The sequence below is a fragment of the Saccopteryx leptura genome, chromosome 6 (assembly GCF_036850995.1).
Source record: "Saccopteryx leptura isolate mSacLep1 chromosome 6, mSacLep1_pri_phased_curated, whole genome shotgun sequence".
In the NCBI taxonomy this organism is placed as follows: domain Eukaryota; kingdom Metazoa; phylum Chordata; class Mammalia; order Chiroptera; family Emballonuridae; genus Saccopteryx; species Saccopteryx leptura.
Genome location: NC_089508.1, coordinates 9,372,134 through 9,391,149, shown reverse-complemented (window position 1 = coordinate 9,391,149; position 19,016 = coordinate 9,372,134). Strand labels below are relative to the sequence as shown.

Genomic DNA, 19,016 nt, shown 5'->3' with positions numbered 1-19,016 from the left:
AGGCTATATAACTGAAAACCAAGAGAAAAAGCAGGTGATACGAACAGATCTATGGGTAACCCAGAAGTATCGGTGTGATTTGGTAAAAGCGTCTCCAGGTTTAAAAATGCCATTGAGCCCATTGTAAACAATTCAAACAATATAACAACACACTTCCTAGCCATCTTCAAATAGGTTATCTGGACAGTTTTTGGTGAAGAACACTAAAAGTCTTTTCCATACCTACATCAAATAAAGCATGCAAAAAAAATCTGGACAAAATATTTTGGTAAGTTTTTTCGAAGTATAGACAACTGTTCAGTGGGAAAAGAATGGATTCTTCAAATAACTTAGCCATGGGTGGGGTAGGGTAACCTGGAGGGTGGGCATTGCTTTGCTTATTTAAAATAATTACAGTATCCCTCCCCTTATCAGTGAGAGATGTGTTTCAAGACTCCCAGGGGATGCCTGAGACTGGATAGTGCCAAACAAACCCTCTATCAACTATGATTTCCCATACAGGCATTTTCTGCCTCCAGTCTCATGCGTCTGAAATGGGGTTTGCTTGATTGGTCTACCCACAGCTGGCTCTCCCCGTACTCCCGATCACTGCCCTCAGTTTGTCCATCACAGTGTGTCCTTCTGCGTGGAAATGTGCACCACGGGAGCTCTGGCAGCTGTTGCACCCAGCTCAGGAGCAAAACACTAATGTGTACATTGTCATCGCTTTTAGTCCAACCCCTTTCCCTGACTGAGGAGGTCACTGAAGCGCAGAAGGGGCTGGAGTCACTCGTTTCTGCAGCAAGTAAGCAGGGAGTTGGGGTAAAGACCCAAGCCTTGTGACTCTGGGCAGCAGCGCACACCTTTAGACTCAGTGCCAACCGGTGCACAAATTACCTCAAGCTTCTCGGAACTGAGGTCTCTAGGTCTGTTTAAAAATACTAACAGCTGGGATTAGTGAGATCCAGGATATGGTATCGACTAATCTCTGTCTTTAAGGAAAGGATTATCCAGAAACAGAATGGAAATGCGTAATGCACCAGTTTTGTCCTTTTCTTTATGTGCAGAAAGAGCTGTGTTTTAAGCAGCTAGGAAGCTTTCTTTCAAGTTTCCCTTTCCCTTCTGTGGTATTAACACCTGGGTGAACTCATTCTTAAGTGGCCTGGAGCCAACAGGGATGGGCGTGCTTGTCACCCTGCTCAACAATCTCCCAGGAAAGCCGAAGTGTTGAAAAAAGGCAGCTGTAACTTGGAGCAAAAATCGACCTAATTATTTGTGATTATATGTCATGTTTTCTTTAAGGCCACCCCTCAAAAAAATCAGTTGTGTGCGTTATTTTAACAGAGCAAGTTGTACTGTTCTTGCAATAATCCTCATCTCTTTACCTGAAGACCAATAGTCATTCTCTCCCTCCTGTTTAAATTATATTAAAAATAAAAAAAAATTAAAAGCAGGCACTGGCATTTGGTTTGTCCCTCAATGTTTTTTTTATGGTTGTTACTTTTTTTGTTTTACAAAGTAACATTTTTTAAAGTTTCTGAAATTTCCCCTTTAAGAATGCTGGAGGAATATAGAGGGCTACTGAATTCACTGTGTGCCGGATACTTGGTGTTGATTAGCTGATTTAATACTCGAAGGACACTATGAGACAGGTTTTAATGTACCCGTTTTATTGCAGGTGAGGAACTGATGCTCAGAGAAGTGGTGGGTCCGAGCAGGAAGAGCCCTGGGACCCGTCCACGGGTGTCTGCTTTCCAAATCTGTGCAGTAACAGCGTGGGGACCCAAGCTCCAGCTGCCTGCTTCAATCCAGGCCTGCGCTGGCTAGCCGTGCTACCTTTGAGCCACTACACCATCTCTCCAGACTGTTTTCTGATGGGTAAAGGAGGCATCGTTATACCTGCTGGAGGGGGAGGTCTCAGAAGGGCACTGCCTAGCTTGTTCTCAGTGCCCGGCAGCTCAGTCCCTTCTCCTGGCTTTTGCCCACTCCTGGCGCGCCCTGCCTCCTGCCCGCTTTCTAGGAAGTGTTCCTCCGTAGGTGCCCTTTATACAGACTCTCCCTTTTTCCTCCCCTCTCAACTCAGACGTTCTGAGTACACCGGGAAGAAAGGAGGCAGGCAGAGAAAGGCCAGGCAGCTCAGCCTCCTAGGAGAGAGACATCGTTTCTTTCTGGAATAGTCTTTTGTTTAGTAAAACGACATGACATTGAGTCCAGGAAAGCTAGCCCCAAGTCAAGCAGACCTAGTTGTACTGTATTGCATAATAAAGTGGAAATGTTAGCTATTCCAGAATTAGCTTTTCTGAGGGGGCGGGGTCAGTGAGGGAGGGAGGAGCCCAGAAAGATGAGGTGATGGGCTTCATGGGGACAGAATGGGAGGGATGAAGCTGTAACTTTTTCAAAATGAGTTTCTAATATCCCCACTGAGTCTGAATGTTAACCCATGAATGTCCCCAAACCCTCAAACATAACTCCAAACATACCCCAGAGGCTGTCGCCTGCAGCCCCGGGGAGTAGAAACCAGAGTGGCCCCCTGAGTGAGGTGGTGATGTGTATAGAACTGAAGATTGTCCATCTACTCAGTCAGCAGATGCTGGAACGTTGAGGTAAGGGGTGGTGTGGAGAGCAGTGAGACCCCCTGGATATCCCTGGAGAGAAAGTGCAGGGTGATAGGGATGGGGTGGTCACGCTAAATTAAATCCTGTCTAAAAGGATGGCATACCCCAGCTGACATGTAGATCACAGAGGGTATAGGGGATTTCATGATGAACCAGATGAGAATATCAAAAGATGATCAGAGTCTATTATTCTGCTACAAGATTTGCTAAATCTGTGTCTCTTCCAAGGTGAAGGTTTCCTGTGGTCATGGCCCCTCAAGGGTTAGAGGATCAGTGGAAATGAGACACTCATTAGAATCCAACCAAAAGGATGGTGTCAATAAGGCTTCTCGGTGTCCCTGGTTGATGGGCCGAGGACACCAGTGTTGACGGGAGGCACCATCACATCAGTGCAGCACCAGACAAGTTCCCTAGATTCCAGCCTTTCCGCCCTCCAAGCCCAGTGTCCCGGGCAATCAGCATCTTAAGCAATAAACCTGCCGTGTAAGTACCATATCTTCTGGACCGGGTCCCAAAATTGACTTTATAAAGTGTGATTACCAATAAATGCAAAGGACTCTCTTATAATTATTAAAATGTTCAATTTAGTTGTTTCAAGAGCTGTTAATTTTTCACCTCAAATCCATGAATGGTCATGATAGTAAAGTATTTATGGGAGCATTTTCTTGGAAAGATTTCTCAAATTTGTAAATTGTGTTGGCCATTAGGAGAGTCACTCACTAATACCAGAATTTATTGACAATGAACTTATTGAACTAGTGTTAACACATTTGGTGTAAAAAGACAGGGAAAAATCTTTTAGAGTTAATATATCTCTAAATAAAGTTGTTTTGTAAGCAAAATAAAATGATGCCAACAAAGTAATTTTAAAATGCAATAAGGGCCTGACCTGTGGTGGCGCAGTGGGATAAAGCATCGACCTGGAACACTGAGGTTGCCGGTTCGAAACCCTGGGCTTGCCTGGTCAAGGCACATATGGGAGTTGATGCTTCCTGCTCCTCCCCCTTCTCTCTCTCTCTCTCTCTCTCTCTCTCTCTCTCTCTCTCCCCTCTCTCTAAAAAAAATCAATAAATAAAATATTTAAAAAATAAAAAAAATAAAATAAAATGCAATAGGATCAGGCCAAGATGGTGTTAGTAGCATTGTCTTCCAATCTCCTGACATCCTTTTAAAACGCAACCAGAATAAAAAAACTAGGAGAGAAAAAGAATATAGAAAGTAGGAACATTAAAAAAAGGGAAAAAATATCCAAATGATTAAAAAGAAAGTGATGGAGATAGACAACAGGCAAAGATAATCCAACATATGCGCCATACAAACCCGCCCCCCAATAGAGTAAAGTGAGGTAGTGCAGAAGAACATAAATAAGCAGCTATTAAAAAAAAAACTTTCCTGGCCCTGGCCGGTTGGCTCAGCGGTAGAGCGTCGGCCTGGCGTGCGGGGGACCCGGGTTCGATTCCCGGCCAGGGCACATAGGAGAAGCGCCCATTTGCTTCTCCACCCCCCACTCCTTCCTCTCTGTCTCTCTCTTCCCCTCCCGCAGCCAAGGCTCCATTGGAGCAAAGATGGCCCGGGCGCTGGGGATGGCTCCTTGGCCGCTGCCCCAGGCGCTAGAGTGGCTCTGGTCTTGGCAGAGCAACGCCCCGGAGGGGCAGAGCATCGCCCCCTGGTGGGCAGAGTGGCGCCCCTGGTGGGCGTGCCGGGTGGATCCCGGTCGGGCGCATGCGGGAGTCTGTCTGTCTCTCCCCGTTTCCAGCTTCAGAAAAATACAAAAAAAAAAAAAAAAAAAAAAAAAACCCACAAAAAAAAACCTTTCCTGAAAACAAATACAAACAAATGACTTGAACCTGTGTATATAAAAAGGACACAATGTGCCCAGGACCCATGATCAAAGCGGTCCACTCCAAGGCATCAGCTATTAAAATTGGCAGACTTTACAGAATAGCAACCTTTTGGTGCCGGTAAGATGAACAAGTAACTTATATGGCATTAGACCTTTACAGAATCCTTTTAAGTTAAAACACAATGGAGTAAACAGAGTAGCAGCTACCCAAGAAAGAGAGCCAGAGTATTTTTCACTCAGACAAAGTAACCTTTTCACTACCAGACCTAACTCGCCACCATGTTACCCTGTCCTCTTTCTTTGTAGCACTTTGCACATTCCAAGCTTCTTGCTCATCTTTTCCCAGGATGAATGTTGCCTGAGAGCAGGGCCTTCCTTGTGTTCGCCACTGTATCTGCAATACTGAGTACAATTCATGGTGGCGGTCAAATTTTTCATAAAGAAAAGAATTGTGCAAAGGATTGCCTCTGCCCGCTCAGGCTGCTATAACAGACCACCAGAGACTGGGTGACTTAAACACATATATTTATTTCTCACAGTTCCGCAGGCTGGGAAGTTGGGGACAAGGTGCTGGCAGGTTCCATGTCGGTGAAGGCCCACCTCCTGGTGTGCGGATGACCATCTTCTCACCGTGTCCTCACGTGGCCTTTCCTTGGTGTTTGCGTGGAGAGACCCTCTTCTCTCCTCCTCTTCTTATAAGAGCGTGAATGCCACCATGAGAAGACCACCGTCATGCCCTTCTCTGACCCTAATCACCCCCTAAGGCCCCAGCTCCAAATATACACACTGGGCGTTAACATGTGAATTTGGGGTGGGACACTAACCAAACTTTTCCTCTTCCTGGGTGTAAAGTGAGGCACGGGCCTGAGTTCTGACGTCCCCCCTGCTCCAACATCCTGATGTTCTGCCCCGAGAGGTGTCTGTCTAGGAAGGGCTCCCACTGACCACACTCACGCTGCCGAGCGCTGTGCAAGGCAATGGGGTCACGATGACGGGAGACACAGACGCTGTCACGGGTGGTCCCCAGTGTCTGTCCAGTGCTGGCTAGGAAGACTGGGACAGACTGTAAGATAGGAGAAGTAGTATTTTTCTTATACGACTTTCCTATTAGATACTTGACAGCCTGCGCGCCTCGTTCCCCTCTCTGTGCTGAAGTCAGCCAGGAGTGGGGAGGAGCAGTATTGCCCACAGCATGGATCCCGTGTACTGGCTGGCCCCCCTTTGTCATACCCGAGGGCCTGTTTACCTGCTCAGAAGGTAGAGGGGGCACCAGGCAGAGGGTGGGCCAGGCTGTGACAGAGGTTATGGGAGGTAGGAAGGCACCTCAGTGGGGACTTGGGTGGCCGAGGAGAAGAGAAACGGGTGAAGTTTCAGGGAGGAGAGACTCCCCCAGGGACTAGAACTACCCATGTAAGGACAGCCTGGTGCATGTCAGGGCAGGGGCCAGGCAGGTGGCTGGGGCAGGAAGGTGAGGGGGGCCACTCAGAGGGGGTCCTGAGTATCAGGAGTTCCTGACCAAGACCCCGAAGTCACTTGTTCCAATGGTTCTCCAATCATGCCTCCAAGAACACGGGGTTTTGAATATTTGGATTATATGGGGGGGGGGGGGAATCCCAGCCTAATATCCAAAGTATAAGAAGTATGCTAAAATCAGGAGTATTCTCTCCTTTCAACTCCTCTTACTTGGTGACTGCCTGTTCTTGTTTCTTTCCAATAGAACCGAGGTCAAGGACAGAAGCTGGTTCAGCACAAAGCTGGGTGAGTTGTCTCATATTTAATCAATCAGTATTACAAAGTGTTCATGCTGCATAGAACCTCCTACCATCCAGGTGTGTGGGTACCTATAAAAGAGGGAACCTCCAACCTCTGTCCTACAGGAGGGCTGCCCGAGGGCTCATCCTAGCGCTCGCTTGCCTGGCCTCCTGCAAGGTCAGGGGCTGTGGACCCTTGACCAGCAGGCTTCTGAGTCCTGAGCAGAGACCAGGGCTCCCCGCAGGTCTTCCCATGAACCTGCTTGGCAGGTGGGGCATTTGCAGGTGTGGCCGTGTGCAAACACGAGCCATGTTAAGAGCTGATCCGGGGGTTCAGAGGCCTAGCCTGGGCTCAGGCGATAGGGCCCCACTGCCTGGCAGCCACAGGTGGACGGAGCTGAGGGGAGGAAAGGCAAAGCAGCCCTGCATCTAGCGCAGGACCTGAGCTGCTGGGAGGACAGAACAGAGGCCGAAACCACCAGGCAGCTGAGAAAACGAGAGACACAGGTAGAGCCGGGGCACTCTGAGAAAGCTATACCGCCTAGGGTGCCCTCTAGTGCCAATCTGCCAGGGGAGGCGGAGGGGACTGCAAGCAGGTTCCAGCTGGCCCGCGGGGTGGGGCTCATCCCCTGCCCGTCTGTTCCCTCCTGACCCGCGTGTGGCAGAGCAGAAGGACAGGGCTGGTGAGAAAAGGTGAACGGAAGCACAAACATCCCCACTGCTGGTCAGCGGGACTGGGGCCCAGGGAGCCGGGAGCCGCAGGACCTGGAGACACGACAAGGACAAAAGAAGGCGGAGTCAGGGCAAAGGGACAGCGGAGGGGGCCAAGGGCAGGTGGGGAGTAGTGGGGCGTGCTGCTGGGGCAGGTCTGGCCAGGGGAGCTGGGTGGCTAGGGCGGGCTCCCAGAGGTGGGCCTGGGGTCTGAGCCAGGGCAGATTATGAACTGAGCAGGCGGCTTGGTGTCAGGAGGACCTGGACTTGACCCCTGGCTCTGGGGTCTGGACAAGCCATTGCCCCTCCTCCAAACTCAGCTATGTAACCTGTCAAGTAACACCAGCTCAGTTGTGACAATCAAGGGACAGCGCCGGCCACCAGTAAGGCACTCTGGAGGTGTGCCCCCCCATTATTAAGGGGCTGCCTGAAAGTTACTGCTCCCAAGCTGGTAAATTTAGGAGAGAGCGAGGGTCCCCAGCCTGGGGACCTCGGAGGGCAGCAGAGTTGGGGGCGGAGGGAGGCCTTCCTGGAGGAAGGGTGCTTCTCCTTGCTGACCTGGACACTTGGATTCGGAGGTGCGGGCCCCAAAGGTGCTCACCAAAATACATCACTTTTACTCCGGGTCTGGCAGCTGTTCAAGGAGCATGTCCTCAATGCCACTGAACTGCACAGAGAAGGGAATGAGAGGCCGGATCCCGGGGGAGGCTCCCTCTCTTCCTGGCTCATGGGAGGGGACTCCGGGGGCCCTCTCCTACCAACCTTCAGCCTGTGACGCCCACCAGTGAGGCCCTCCCACGGCCGAGGGGACTTCGGTTAGAGACCCCAGAGGGTAGCCCAGCCAGTCAGCTCGAGCTTCGCCCTAATCCAGTCCTTTAAATATCTACAGTTGTTAAATTTCTGCCTTTTTTTTTCTTTCTTTTTTTTTAGTTTTTGGTGAAGACACGGAGGGAACAGCAGAGGCCAGACCTGGGGGATGGGAGCAGAGCCAGCCAGGAGGCCCTGCGGGGTCCCCAGGACAGGCGCACACTTGCCTCGAGGTGATACACGATGCGCCAGAAGCTGGAGTCGGAGCCGCGGTACCGCCGGCCCGGGTAGAGCTGCCACATCAGAGGCAGCAGGCTTGGGGACAGCTGGCTGGGGCGCAGAGCCTCCCCCAGGGGGATGTCTTCCTGACGCATGAGGACTTGGAGGCTGCTTTCTGTCTGGAGAGAAGGCCAGGGCGCAGTTCAGGGTCCCCCAGGCACACACGGCTAGAGTCCTTCCTGCCAGGTGGGCGCTTGAGATGCGGGAGCTCTGGAAGCCCCGCCCCCAAGCCACGCCTGTTCCTCACGTGGACTCCGGCTGGGCCCGGACAACACCGGTGCTCTCACGTGTCTAGACACCCAGACAGGGCCACAAAGGCGCACTTCTTCCTGACCTGACACACTTCTAGTCGCTAGGGTATGCCATGGGGCCTAGTGCTCCTTTCACTTTGCGGTTTGGTGCTTATTTCAGCTGAGATTGGACTTCTTTTAATTTTTCTTTATTTTGTCATACATCTTTTTTTTTTTTTTTGACAGAGAGAGAATGTCAGATAAAGGGACAGATAGGGACAGACAGACAGGGAGGGAGAGAGCTGAGAAACATCAATTCTTCATTGTGGCACCTTAAAGGTTGTTGTTCACTGATTGCTTTCTCATATGTGCCTCGAGAGGAGGGGGCTACAGCAGAGTGAGTGACCCCTTGCTCAAGCCAGTGACCATGGGGTCAGATCTGTGATCCCACGCTCAAGCCGGCTACACTTCGCTCAAGCTGGTGAGTCTGTGCTCAGGCCGGATGAGCCCGCACTCAAGCCATAGACCTCGGGGTTTCAAACATGGTCGTCCGTGTCCCAGTCTGATGCTCTATCCACTGTGCTCTATCTCCTTTTAAACAAGATATCCCCGACCCCAGAATCAGGAAACAGACCACTTTTCGCCATCCCCACCATGGCCCCTCTATCATCCTCTCTCACCTGGACTACGGCTGTGACTTCTTAACTTGTCACCTTGTTGGGACTTGTGCTCTACAATATTAATTCTTGTCACAGCAGCCAGGGCATCTGTCCAAAAATCACACTGCTCTCCTCGAGTTCGACACCCTGCAAAGCCTTCCCATTGAAGGCAGAACTAACCGAAATCTTTGCCCTGGCCCACAGGCCCCGCCCCCGCCCCGCCCCCTCCTCTCCTACTGTCTGTCCATCACCTTCCACCCCGTTCCAGCCACACAGGCCTCCTCACTACTGGGACTTGCCACACTTCCGTGAGCGCTGGTACCTGTTGTCCTCTGCCCGAGACACTGTTCCCTGATCTCTGCAGGACTTACAGCTTTGAGGCAGAAGTCTGCTCAGCTGTATGCCTTTCGTAAAGACAAAGTTCGAGAAAGTCCAATTCTGTGCTATATATAAGATGTGTGCCTAAAACAGGGTTCTGAAAGGTTTTACATACAGTGATAAGCAGAGTACGACAGGTAAAAGCAAATTAAGACTCTGGAGGGGACTCGCCGGATGGCCCCACACCCACTGGCTGTGGCCTCCCACCTCACTTTATAGTTCTCTGCACAACTTACTACCAGCCTCGTTATCTGACATCCTTCCTCCAGGAGGATGTCAGCTTCAGGAGGAGTGGGATTTTATCACATTCTCTGTAACCCCCCCCCCCCCCCCCAGTCTAGAACCGTGCTTGGCATATAAACTAGGCACTCATGTTTGTGGAATGACTTTTTTTTTTCCAAAATGGAAATAACTTTTTAAACTTTTCTGTCTATGAAATAAATGAGAACTCGCTGTTAAAAAATAATTCAGATCATCCTGCAAGGTGTAAGTGTGGAAATCGCCATTCTTGCTGTGTTAGCGTGTGGTCTTCATAGCCTCCAACCATTTTGGGTTTGCTTATCTATCTTTCGCTGGTTGATGTAAGTAAACCTTTACATATTGAGAATTCAGTACTGGCGCTTTCAGTTACATGGAGCAAATCCTCTGCCACAGTTTGCTAAAGGCTTATGTTTTGTGCAGAGATTTAAAGGCTACATGAAATACTCAATCTTTGTGGTTTTGGTGCCATGTTGAAGATATTCCCCAGCTAGAGAGTTTTAAAAATTCACTTATCTTTTCTTCAAATTCTTGAATTATAAAAAAGTAAAATATAACCTGAGTTTTAAAAGCGTGTGTGTGTGTGTGTGTGTGTGTGTGTGTGTATTGCTCACAAAAATTAGAGGATATTTTATACTTCATATTCATTTCGAAATATCCCCTATAATTTTTGTGAGCAGTATATGTTTTGAAATTTTAAATGCCAAGAAAGATGCAAATTTAGACGATGGTTAAGAGGCTGGAATGCCAACCCTTCTTTGGGCAAATTGACATTTTACACCTCAGTTTCATCATCTGTAAAATGGGGACAAAATCACTATCAGTAACTTTTTGCTGTTTGCTAGCATATTACATAAACATCCCAATGTTATATATTTTAATTTTGTTTTTACTTCAGTTTATGTAAGGAAAGAGTTTCAGCATTTTTTACCTGAGTTTCTTTGAGGAAACCCATGCTCTGATAGAAAGTAGTGTAAAAAAGATAAATGTCTTTTAAAAACAAAGTTAACATTAACTGAAGTTCCATCTTAATTCAGCACACATGAAACAAAATCAACATTCATTCAATACTGGCTTTCTTACTACTAGATTACTTGCATACGTTTGCGAAGTTTGTTTTCTTCCAAAGCACGGAGGGGGAATGAAATAGGCCAAACTCTAGGGCACTGGTTCCCAAACTTGGTTGACCCTAATCTGTCCCTGGTTCTTTTGAAATAGAGTTCTGAGGCTCACCTGAGGAGACTGATAATCGCTCAGTGTCTGAAGCACTTACTTCAGAGCAGCGATTTTCAACCTTTTTCTTCATGTCACCACACACGTAAACTAATTACTAAAATTCTCCGGCACACCCCCCCAAAAATATATTTTTACCCATCTGACAAAAAAAAAAAAGGGGGTATAATTTTGATTCATTTTCACTGGATGGCTGTTGTGTTGGCTGTTGTCATTTTTTTATTTAATAACCTAAGGGAAAAGAGTTCAGTGCCCCCGACTAGTCCGGTATTGAACGTTTTAAAAACTCTTGGGGCACATGGGTGGAAAGTCGCTGTTTTTAGAGAGATATTCTTCCCGTTCTATGAATTAGAACCTTGAAACCAGAAAAATTCCTATTTTACTCAATATCATATTCACACACTCGGGAGGCACGGGGTCCCCACCTTTTGGCCAACATGCGTTTTCCCCACGCCCCTTCCTGCCCCGGAGAACCCCTACCCACCCTCAGAGCCCAGTTCAAACTGGTTTCACCTGTGAGCCTAACGGCCTCCGCGGCAGGGTCGGACCTGCTGACCCTCCGCCACCACGTTCGCTCTGCGCCACCCAAGGGCTCCTAGTGGGCCGTGCGCGGCCTGGGCTGTCTCTGGCACCCAGGGCCTGGCCAGGGTTGGGGAGGGACACCCATGTTGCCCTGCCCTGCGGGTCCCCAAAGCAGTCGTACCTCGATACTTATGGGCAGCCACGTACGCTGGTTCTCGTCCACGTACACAGCCTTCCGCCAGATCCACAGGCGGTCCGGGTGCAAGGTCATGTGTGCCCTGAACGGGACCTCGCCCATGACGCGTCGGGCAGTCTAACGAGCAAGAACGCAGCCTCGCAAAGCCTCTCGCTTGTCGATGGGACTCTGGGCCCGACGCTTTATAGCTGGAAGGGGTTCGGGCGCCCCCAAGTGGCGGGGTGAGAGGAGGCTGCGTCTCAAGGGGGGCGGGACACGTAGCAGAAGCAGAATAAGGTGGAGCATGAGTTAGGGCGGGCGGGGTGCAGGAACGGGGGTGGGGGGCTGGCCAAGCGGGGTCTGGAGCTGTGCGCCTCGGCCTGACTTGTGCACTGGGACCCCGGCAGCATTAATCAGCACCAAGTGAGCCCCACAGGCCCAGGACTTCGTCGGGGTCCCCCACTCCCTACTGATGGCGAGGTACCCAGGCCTGTAGGCCTTGGCCTTTTCTTCTGTCCTGAGCTGTGGAGCCCTCCTCTTGAACCCCATGGTTTGAGTCAGCCACTGTGTGGTTGCTGAAGCCATACCCAAGACCAGGACTCCAAGCCTCTGCTTGGAACTCACCGACAACACCAGGCAACTCAGAGCCAGGGCTCCCTCCCCATCTGGGACCAGAAGAGACCTGTGCGAGCCTGAACCAGGCCTGGCGCCCCCCGGCTTCAGGACATCACCTTCAGCCTGGAGGTCTGGGTGTCAGAATTAATGCCCTGGCCAAATGCAAACTCTAAAATTTCCTACCCCCTTTGTGGTAGTCTAAGAGTTGTTGTGAAACTGGTGGTTGAGAACATGGGTTTTCCCTTCTTAGTGAGAACATTGTTCAACATCAATCCTCTTCCCTCCTCTGGATTTGAAGAGTCCCTGGGTTATGTGACCGACTGGCTCTGAATTACAGTAAATAAGGGAAATCACATGACTTCACTTTGCAGGAACACAAGCCCATTAAGGCAATTAAGAAAATAAAGAACAATGAGAAACACGTAAGACGAGCTCCAGCCTCACTGTTCAGACACCCGCACTGGCCGCAGTGTGGGACCTCAACTTCTAGCGCTTTCCTGTCACTCTGACTAGGAACCAGCAAAATAATTTATGGTCTTTTCGAATGTCATGAAATTGATATGAGCTTAACGCTGGTCCCTGGACGGCAAAGGTGTGTCTTCTTCTCTGCCTATCCAGATACACCTAATTCCCAAAAAGGTGCTTCGGTGGCCACCAGTAATAGAGATGTAATTGGATTTACCAGGAACATAAAATAGGAGACAAGACGAGTTTGGAGTTTGAGGGCGGGGGATAGCAGCCCAGCAAAGCCTTCTTCCCCAGCGCAGCCCCTAGCGGTGTAAGTATTTAATGAAATTCAGCCTCGTGGCTTTCAGGCTGATTTCCTTGTGGATTGTTCTTAATTCCAGACCCAAATTAGCCACAGGGAGCAAGATCACAGGGTAATTAATGTGCTCTGCGGGGGAAGTGTCAGCCCAGTCCTGAGCTCTGAGGTCAAAAGTGGTAACGAGGCCAGCTTCACCAGTACTGACTGGGATGGCCTCTTGTGACACGGGAAGGGGGCACCCAGGAGCCATGTGGCTACTGCTGCGGCCACATCTATGGCTCTGGGACCCAGAATGCCACCAGGGTGGGCAGTGTCATCAGAGCATGCTCTGCTTTTCTGAAGAGGCCGCAAAGGAACAAACGATGGGACAAGAATCAGGCCCATTAGGCTAGCTCCACTTCTGAATGTTCTGGGAACACGATCCCCGCCTTTGAAGAAACAGTGCCCCGCGCGGTTTCACACAGGCAAGGGAATGCATTGTTGTCAGGGAGGGTTTAGGAAATCATTTGAGAAGGCGTTCCAGAGGCTGCCAAGTGCAGGGGGATAACCGGGGAGCCCATTGGGCAGGTAGGTCCTGGGGGCCTGAGCCTTCTTGATGGAGGGTCCACAAGGGCTGCTGTGTGGTCTCAGACAGGGACCTCCCCAGCCTGGGCTGTGCCCCTTCTTAGGGCCCTGAGACCTCTCAGCCTGGCTCTGAGGTTGTCTATTCCTTCCAGTGCCTTGTTTATTAGTCTGCCGGCCACCTGAGGGCAATCAAGTGGCTGTTTCATGTAGAAAGCAACACAAAGCAATTATGTCGAGTCATTTTAAAAATAGAATCTTGGCCTGACCTGTGGTGGCGCAGTGGATAAAGCATCGACCTGGAAATGCTGAGGTCGCCGGTTTGAAACCCTGGGCTTGCCTGGTCAAGGCACATATGGGAGTTGATGCTTCCAGCTCCTCCGCCCTTCTCTCTCTCTGTCTCTCCTCTCTCTCTCTCTCTGTCTCTCCTCTCTCTCTCTCTCTGTCTCTCCCTCTCCTCTCTAAAATGAATAAATAAAAAAAATTAAAAATAGAATCTTTAACTGATGCTTTCATGTCCTGACTTGGATCCAGTTTTGACTTTGACCGGTGAAATTTGCCAGCCTGTGCCATCTCATTGCCACACATTTAGTTCTAGGTAACGAATGGCCCAAGCTCCATGCTCTCTAAGGCTTGTGTCTAACTTAGCAGTCCCTGACTCTCCCATGAAGTTGCCCAGTGGGAGGAGGGGCCTGTTAACAGCAGAGATGCATTCACTCATGACCTGAGTTCAGGAAAGCCACTGGTCTTGAGCAGAGTTGTGCTGGATATCAAGAGCCCCATTCCTCAGGAGAGATGAAGCCAACCTCCTTGTTTGGGTTCCAAAAAAGAGGCTTAAGAGCAAGTCCTGGCCTTGCCACCCGATGTTTGGCCCTGCAATGTTGGCATCACCTACAGCTCATGAGAATTCGAGACCTCCCAGACCCGCTGAGTCAGGATCTGCATTGTAACAAGATCCCCAGGTGGTCTGTGGGCATGGTAACTGGCGATCTACATGGGGGGTGAGGGTGAGGGGCAGGACGCTGGATGCTGGCCTCCTTGCAACAGTCCCCTCTAGACTTCTCTAATGACGTGACAGAGCTGAGCCTGTGTCTCCGTAGCCTTTAGTTCTAGGTTATCTTATTTTCTGTTAAAATCATTTCTAACATACAAAGTGTTTTCTTCTTACAAGAAAACCCTGGTAACCACTGCCATCCTCACCATCGTCCATTATCACAGCAAGCTGTAAAGAGCCTGCAAAGGTGCACAGGCCTCTGGGCTCGACAGTGGTCCCAAACCATTAAGCTAGTCACTAGCTGCTAGTGGAGTCCAACCCTGGCTGCTAATTAGAATCACCCAGGAAACAATGACAATACACCTGTGCCTGGATCCCAGTCCAGACCAATGAGACGGGAAGCTCCTAGATGGCGGCTTGGGCATAACTTTTTTTTTTAAAGGGGCTCCTCAGGTGAGTGAATGTGCAGCCAGGTTGAGAACCATTTCTCTAAGATTTGAATCACTGCTTTAGAGGTGGGGACAAGATTTATAAAACGAAATAACTGGAAAAGTGTTAAAGCTATGCTTTCTACCTTTAATTCTCATTGTAAACCTTGCCCCAAGCCCATAGCCAACTCCTTTTCCCGTGCCCTACTTTGATTTTGCGGCTTTCAATCTTTTGAGTCAGGGAAGCGTAACACCAAGATTATTAGGACTGTAAGGATCTGAGATCTCTCCGACGTGTCAGACATAGAAACTCCGGGATGTCAATGTTAAGGCATTCATGCTAGTTTCCTAGAGTGTTTTTCTTTCTTTTTTTTAAATTATTCTGAAGTCTGGGCCAAATTTTAGTTAATTAAGGCTGATGATCAAGTGAGCTCAGGATAAAAGGGATGTTATAGCCTTTCTCCAAAGGGATGAAGTTTTCTCTCTCGATTAATGGAGAACTGGGGACAAGGATGTTCTGTATAAAACTCAGAGTCAGATCCTGGCTTTATCCACGGCATGGCTACCGTCTCTCTCTTTAAACTTAACAGAGTCTCTGTTTTTATGCTCCAGGTCAGACTCTAGCTGTATCTTAATTTTTCCAGATATTTAGCCAGTCTCCCAAACGCGACTGGATAATTTATCTTTCCACACAGGATTTCCGACGCCACCACTATTGAACACCAAGTTCCCGTGTGGAAATGGATCTGTGTCTGGGCTCTGTTCTGACCCATTTGTTTGCCATTCTGGTAAAAACCACATTTTAAAAAAATTATGAATTTACCACACTTGAAAAAAATTATGAATTTGAAATACTTGGTGAGATTTGTTCTCTCTTTTTGTTTCTTTTCGAAAGTGTACTTTTGTGTCTGTGTTTTTTAATACTTTTGGGATTTTTATTAGCATTTCATTCAACTTCTATTGTTGAAGTAAGCCTCTTTTTATTCTTTAATAAAATTTTATAACTTTTCCCATAAAAAGTGTTGCATATATATTTTAGCTTACTTCTAGACATTTTATGGTTGTGTTGCTTTTGTGAGTGGCATTTTTTTAAATGCTACTTTCTGGAGTAAAGGAACGCTGTTGAATCTTGGTGTGGACGTTATAACCCACATCCTTGCTACCTCCTATGAGTTTTAATGGTTGAGTTATTTGCAAATGAGATAGTTTTTTTCCTCCTCTTCCTTTCCAGTCCTTCCCCCTCCCCTTCTATTTGTTTCTCTCTTTCTCTCGGCCTCTAACTCTGTCTTTCTGTCTCATGGACTTTTGGTGTTTGTTAAGATACATGGACTAGCAGGAGTGAGTGACTGCAGGAAGTCCTGTCTTGTTCCTGTCCTTGGTTGTTTTTTTTTTGTATTTTTCCAAAGTTGGAAACAGGGAGGCAGTCAGACAGACTCCTGCATGCGCCCGACCGGGATCCATCCGGCATGCCCACCAGGGGGCGACACTCTGCCCATCTTGGGGCATCGTTCTGCCGCAATCAGAGCCATTCTAGTGCCTGAGGCAGAGGCCAGAGAGCCATCCTCAGTGCCCAGGCCAACTTTGCTCCAATGGAGCCTTGGCTGCGGGAGGGGAAGAGAGAGACAGAGAGGAAGGAGAGGGGGAGGGGTGGAGAAGCAGATGGGCGCTTCTCCTGTGTGCCCTGGCCGGGAATCGAACCCGAGACTCCTGCATGCCAGACCAACGCTCTACCACTGAGCCAACTAGCCAGGGCCCGTCCTTTTTTTTTTTGGTGACAGAGACAGAGAGAAGGACAGATAGGGACAGACAGGCAGGAAGGGAGAGAGATGAGAAGTATCAATTCTTCGTTGTGGCTCCTTAATCTCCTTACTTGTTCATTGATTGCTTTCTCATATGTACCTTGACCGGGGGCTCCAGCAGAGCGAGTGACCCCTTGCTCAAGCCAGCGACCTTGGGATTCAAGCCAGTGACCTTTGGGCTCAAGCCAGCAGTCCTGGGGTCATGTCTATGATCCCACGCTCAAGTCAGACACCCTGTGCTCAAGCTGGTGAGCCCATGCACAAACTGGCGACCTCGGGGTTTCGAACCTGGGCCCTTCACATCTCAGGTCGATGCTCTATCCACTGTGCCACCACCTGGTCAGGCTTGTTCCTGTCTTTAATGAGAACTCTTCTAAAGTTTCACCAGTAAGCATGATGCTGTTAGCTGGAAGGTTTGGTGGATGTGCTTTATCAGTTAGAGAATGTCCTACTGTTCCTAGTTCTTGAGATTTTCCTTCCTGGGAGCATGTGCTGAATTTTACCGGGTGCCTCTTCTGCATTGGTGGGGATGGTCTATTTTTGCAGTGAAGCAGGCGTCGCAGGCTGCCTCCCAGGAACCATCTGGGAAGGAGATGGTTCTTCACTGCGGAGTCCTCGCTTTGCAGGGCTCTCCCTCCAATTTCTTCAAGTAACTGGGAACAGGGTGGCCCTACCCCTGCCCACGGGGAGATCCAAATTTCTCTAAGGCAGTTCTTGGTTTGGGGTAGCCGTATGCCTCAGGTCTAGCTCATGAGACCTAAGTTGGTTTTTCTTTAGATCATGAAAATTCTCAGCTGTTATTTCTTCAAAGATTGTCTTTTCTCATTCTCTTTTGGAATTCTTATGAAATAGGTGTTGATATTTCTTCACCCATCCTCCATGTCTTAGCTTATTTTTTTTTCTTTTTTTTTTTTTTTTTCATTTTTCTGAAGCTGGAAATGGGGAGAGACAGTCAGACAGACTCCCGCATGCGCCTGACCGGGATCCACCCAGCACGCCCACCATGGGGCGACGCTCTGCCCACCAGGGGGCGATAATCTGCCCATCCTGGGCGTCGCCATGTTGCGACCAGAGCCACTCTAGCGCCTGAGGCAGAGGCCACAGAGCCATCCCCAGCGCCCGGGCCATCTTTGCTGCAATGGAGCCTTGGCTGCAGGAGGGGAAGAGAGAGACAGAGAGGAAAGCGCGGCGGAGGGGTGGAGAAGCAAATGGGAGCTTCTCCTGTGTGCCCTGGCCGGGAATCGAACCCGGGTCCTCCGCATGCTAGGCCGACGCTCTACCGCTGAGCCAACCGGCCAGGGCCCTTAGCTTATTTTTTAATCTTTCCTTCTCTTTTTAGCTGACACGTCCTAAGAGACGTCCTTAGACTAACTTTTCAGTTCAGTAATTGACTTTTCACTTAGTAGCTGTTATGCAACTTAGCTTATCGATTGAGTTTTTTATTTCAGGAATTATATTTTTATTCCCATAATTTTTGTGGGAGATAGGCAAAGTGAAGAACACAATTTTTTTTTAAAAAAGCTTTTATTTATTGATCTTAGAGAGAAGAGAGAGATCAAAGGGGTAGGGAGGAGGGGGAAGCATCAACCATTTGTTGCTTCTTGTCTGTGCCTTAACCAGCAAGCCCAGGGTTTTGAACGAGCAACCTCATTGTTCCAGGTTGAATGCTTTATCCACTGTGCCACCACAGGTTAGTTGAAGACCAGAATTTAAAAACTATTGAAAGGAAGACATAAAAATATTTCTTTGCTCCTGGTGAAAGAATACACACACACACACACACACACACACACACACACGCACACACACACACACACACTCACACACACACACTCACACATTTAAAAAGGCACAAGATCCATAAACAAAAATGAAAAAGAATGCTAAATTGGGAAACTTATTCAGCAAAACACGATCAACAGTTTAAAAGATGAACTGTTTCCTCTATTTCTTCTCAAACTCTACGCATTTTACAACAATATTTCAAATTGACTCAGGGTTTACTGAAGAGGAATGGTCAAAAATAAAGAACTCCATCAAAGGGGTCGAAGCAGTGCAGCAAGCCCACAGGGGAGTGCCACCGAATGCAATGACAGGAGCAAAGTGGGAGTCCCTGCCCTGTGATGGCCACACCTGGTGGGAGGAGGAGGTGGGGGTGGCCACTGATGAAAGAATTAACTAGAATGTGGGGGGAGGGGCATTTGGTCCAGGTGACCTGAAGAGCTCATTGCCACCTTTACATCTACCACCAGCAAGAAAAATGACATCTGTCCTCTGAATGATGGTACTTGGGACAGGAGGCGAGACAGTGCCCTGGAGGAGTGACAATGGAAGGAGGAACAGAGAGTCCATAAATAAGCAGAAGGACTTCACCCATGGACACCTAGCGAAACTCCTTATCCCTGGGTGAGAG

At 49.0% G+C, this 19,016-nt stretch overlaps 1 protein-coding gene across 1 annotated transcript; it reads right to left on the bottom strand.

Moving 5' to 3' along the window:
• Window positions 1–7,515: 7,515 nt before the first annotated feature.
• On the bottom strand, window positions 7,516–11,563 carry TCL1A (TCL1 family AKT coactivator A). Its single transcript, XM_066341565.1, has 4 exons — window positions 11,447–11,563; window positions 9,112–9,125; window positions 7,934–8,096; window positions 7,516–7,566 (listed from the first exon to the last, which is right to left on the bottom strand). The coding sequence occupies exons 1-4, from the start codon at window positions 11,561–11,563 to the stop codon at window positions 7,516–7,518; spliced, it is 345 nt and encodes a 114-aa protein (XP_066197662.1).
• Window positions 11,564–19,016: the final 7,453 nt, after the last annotated feature.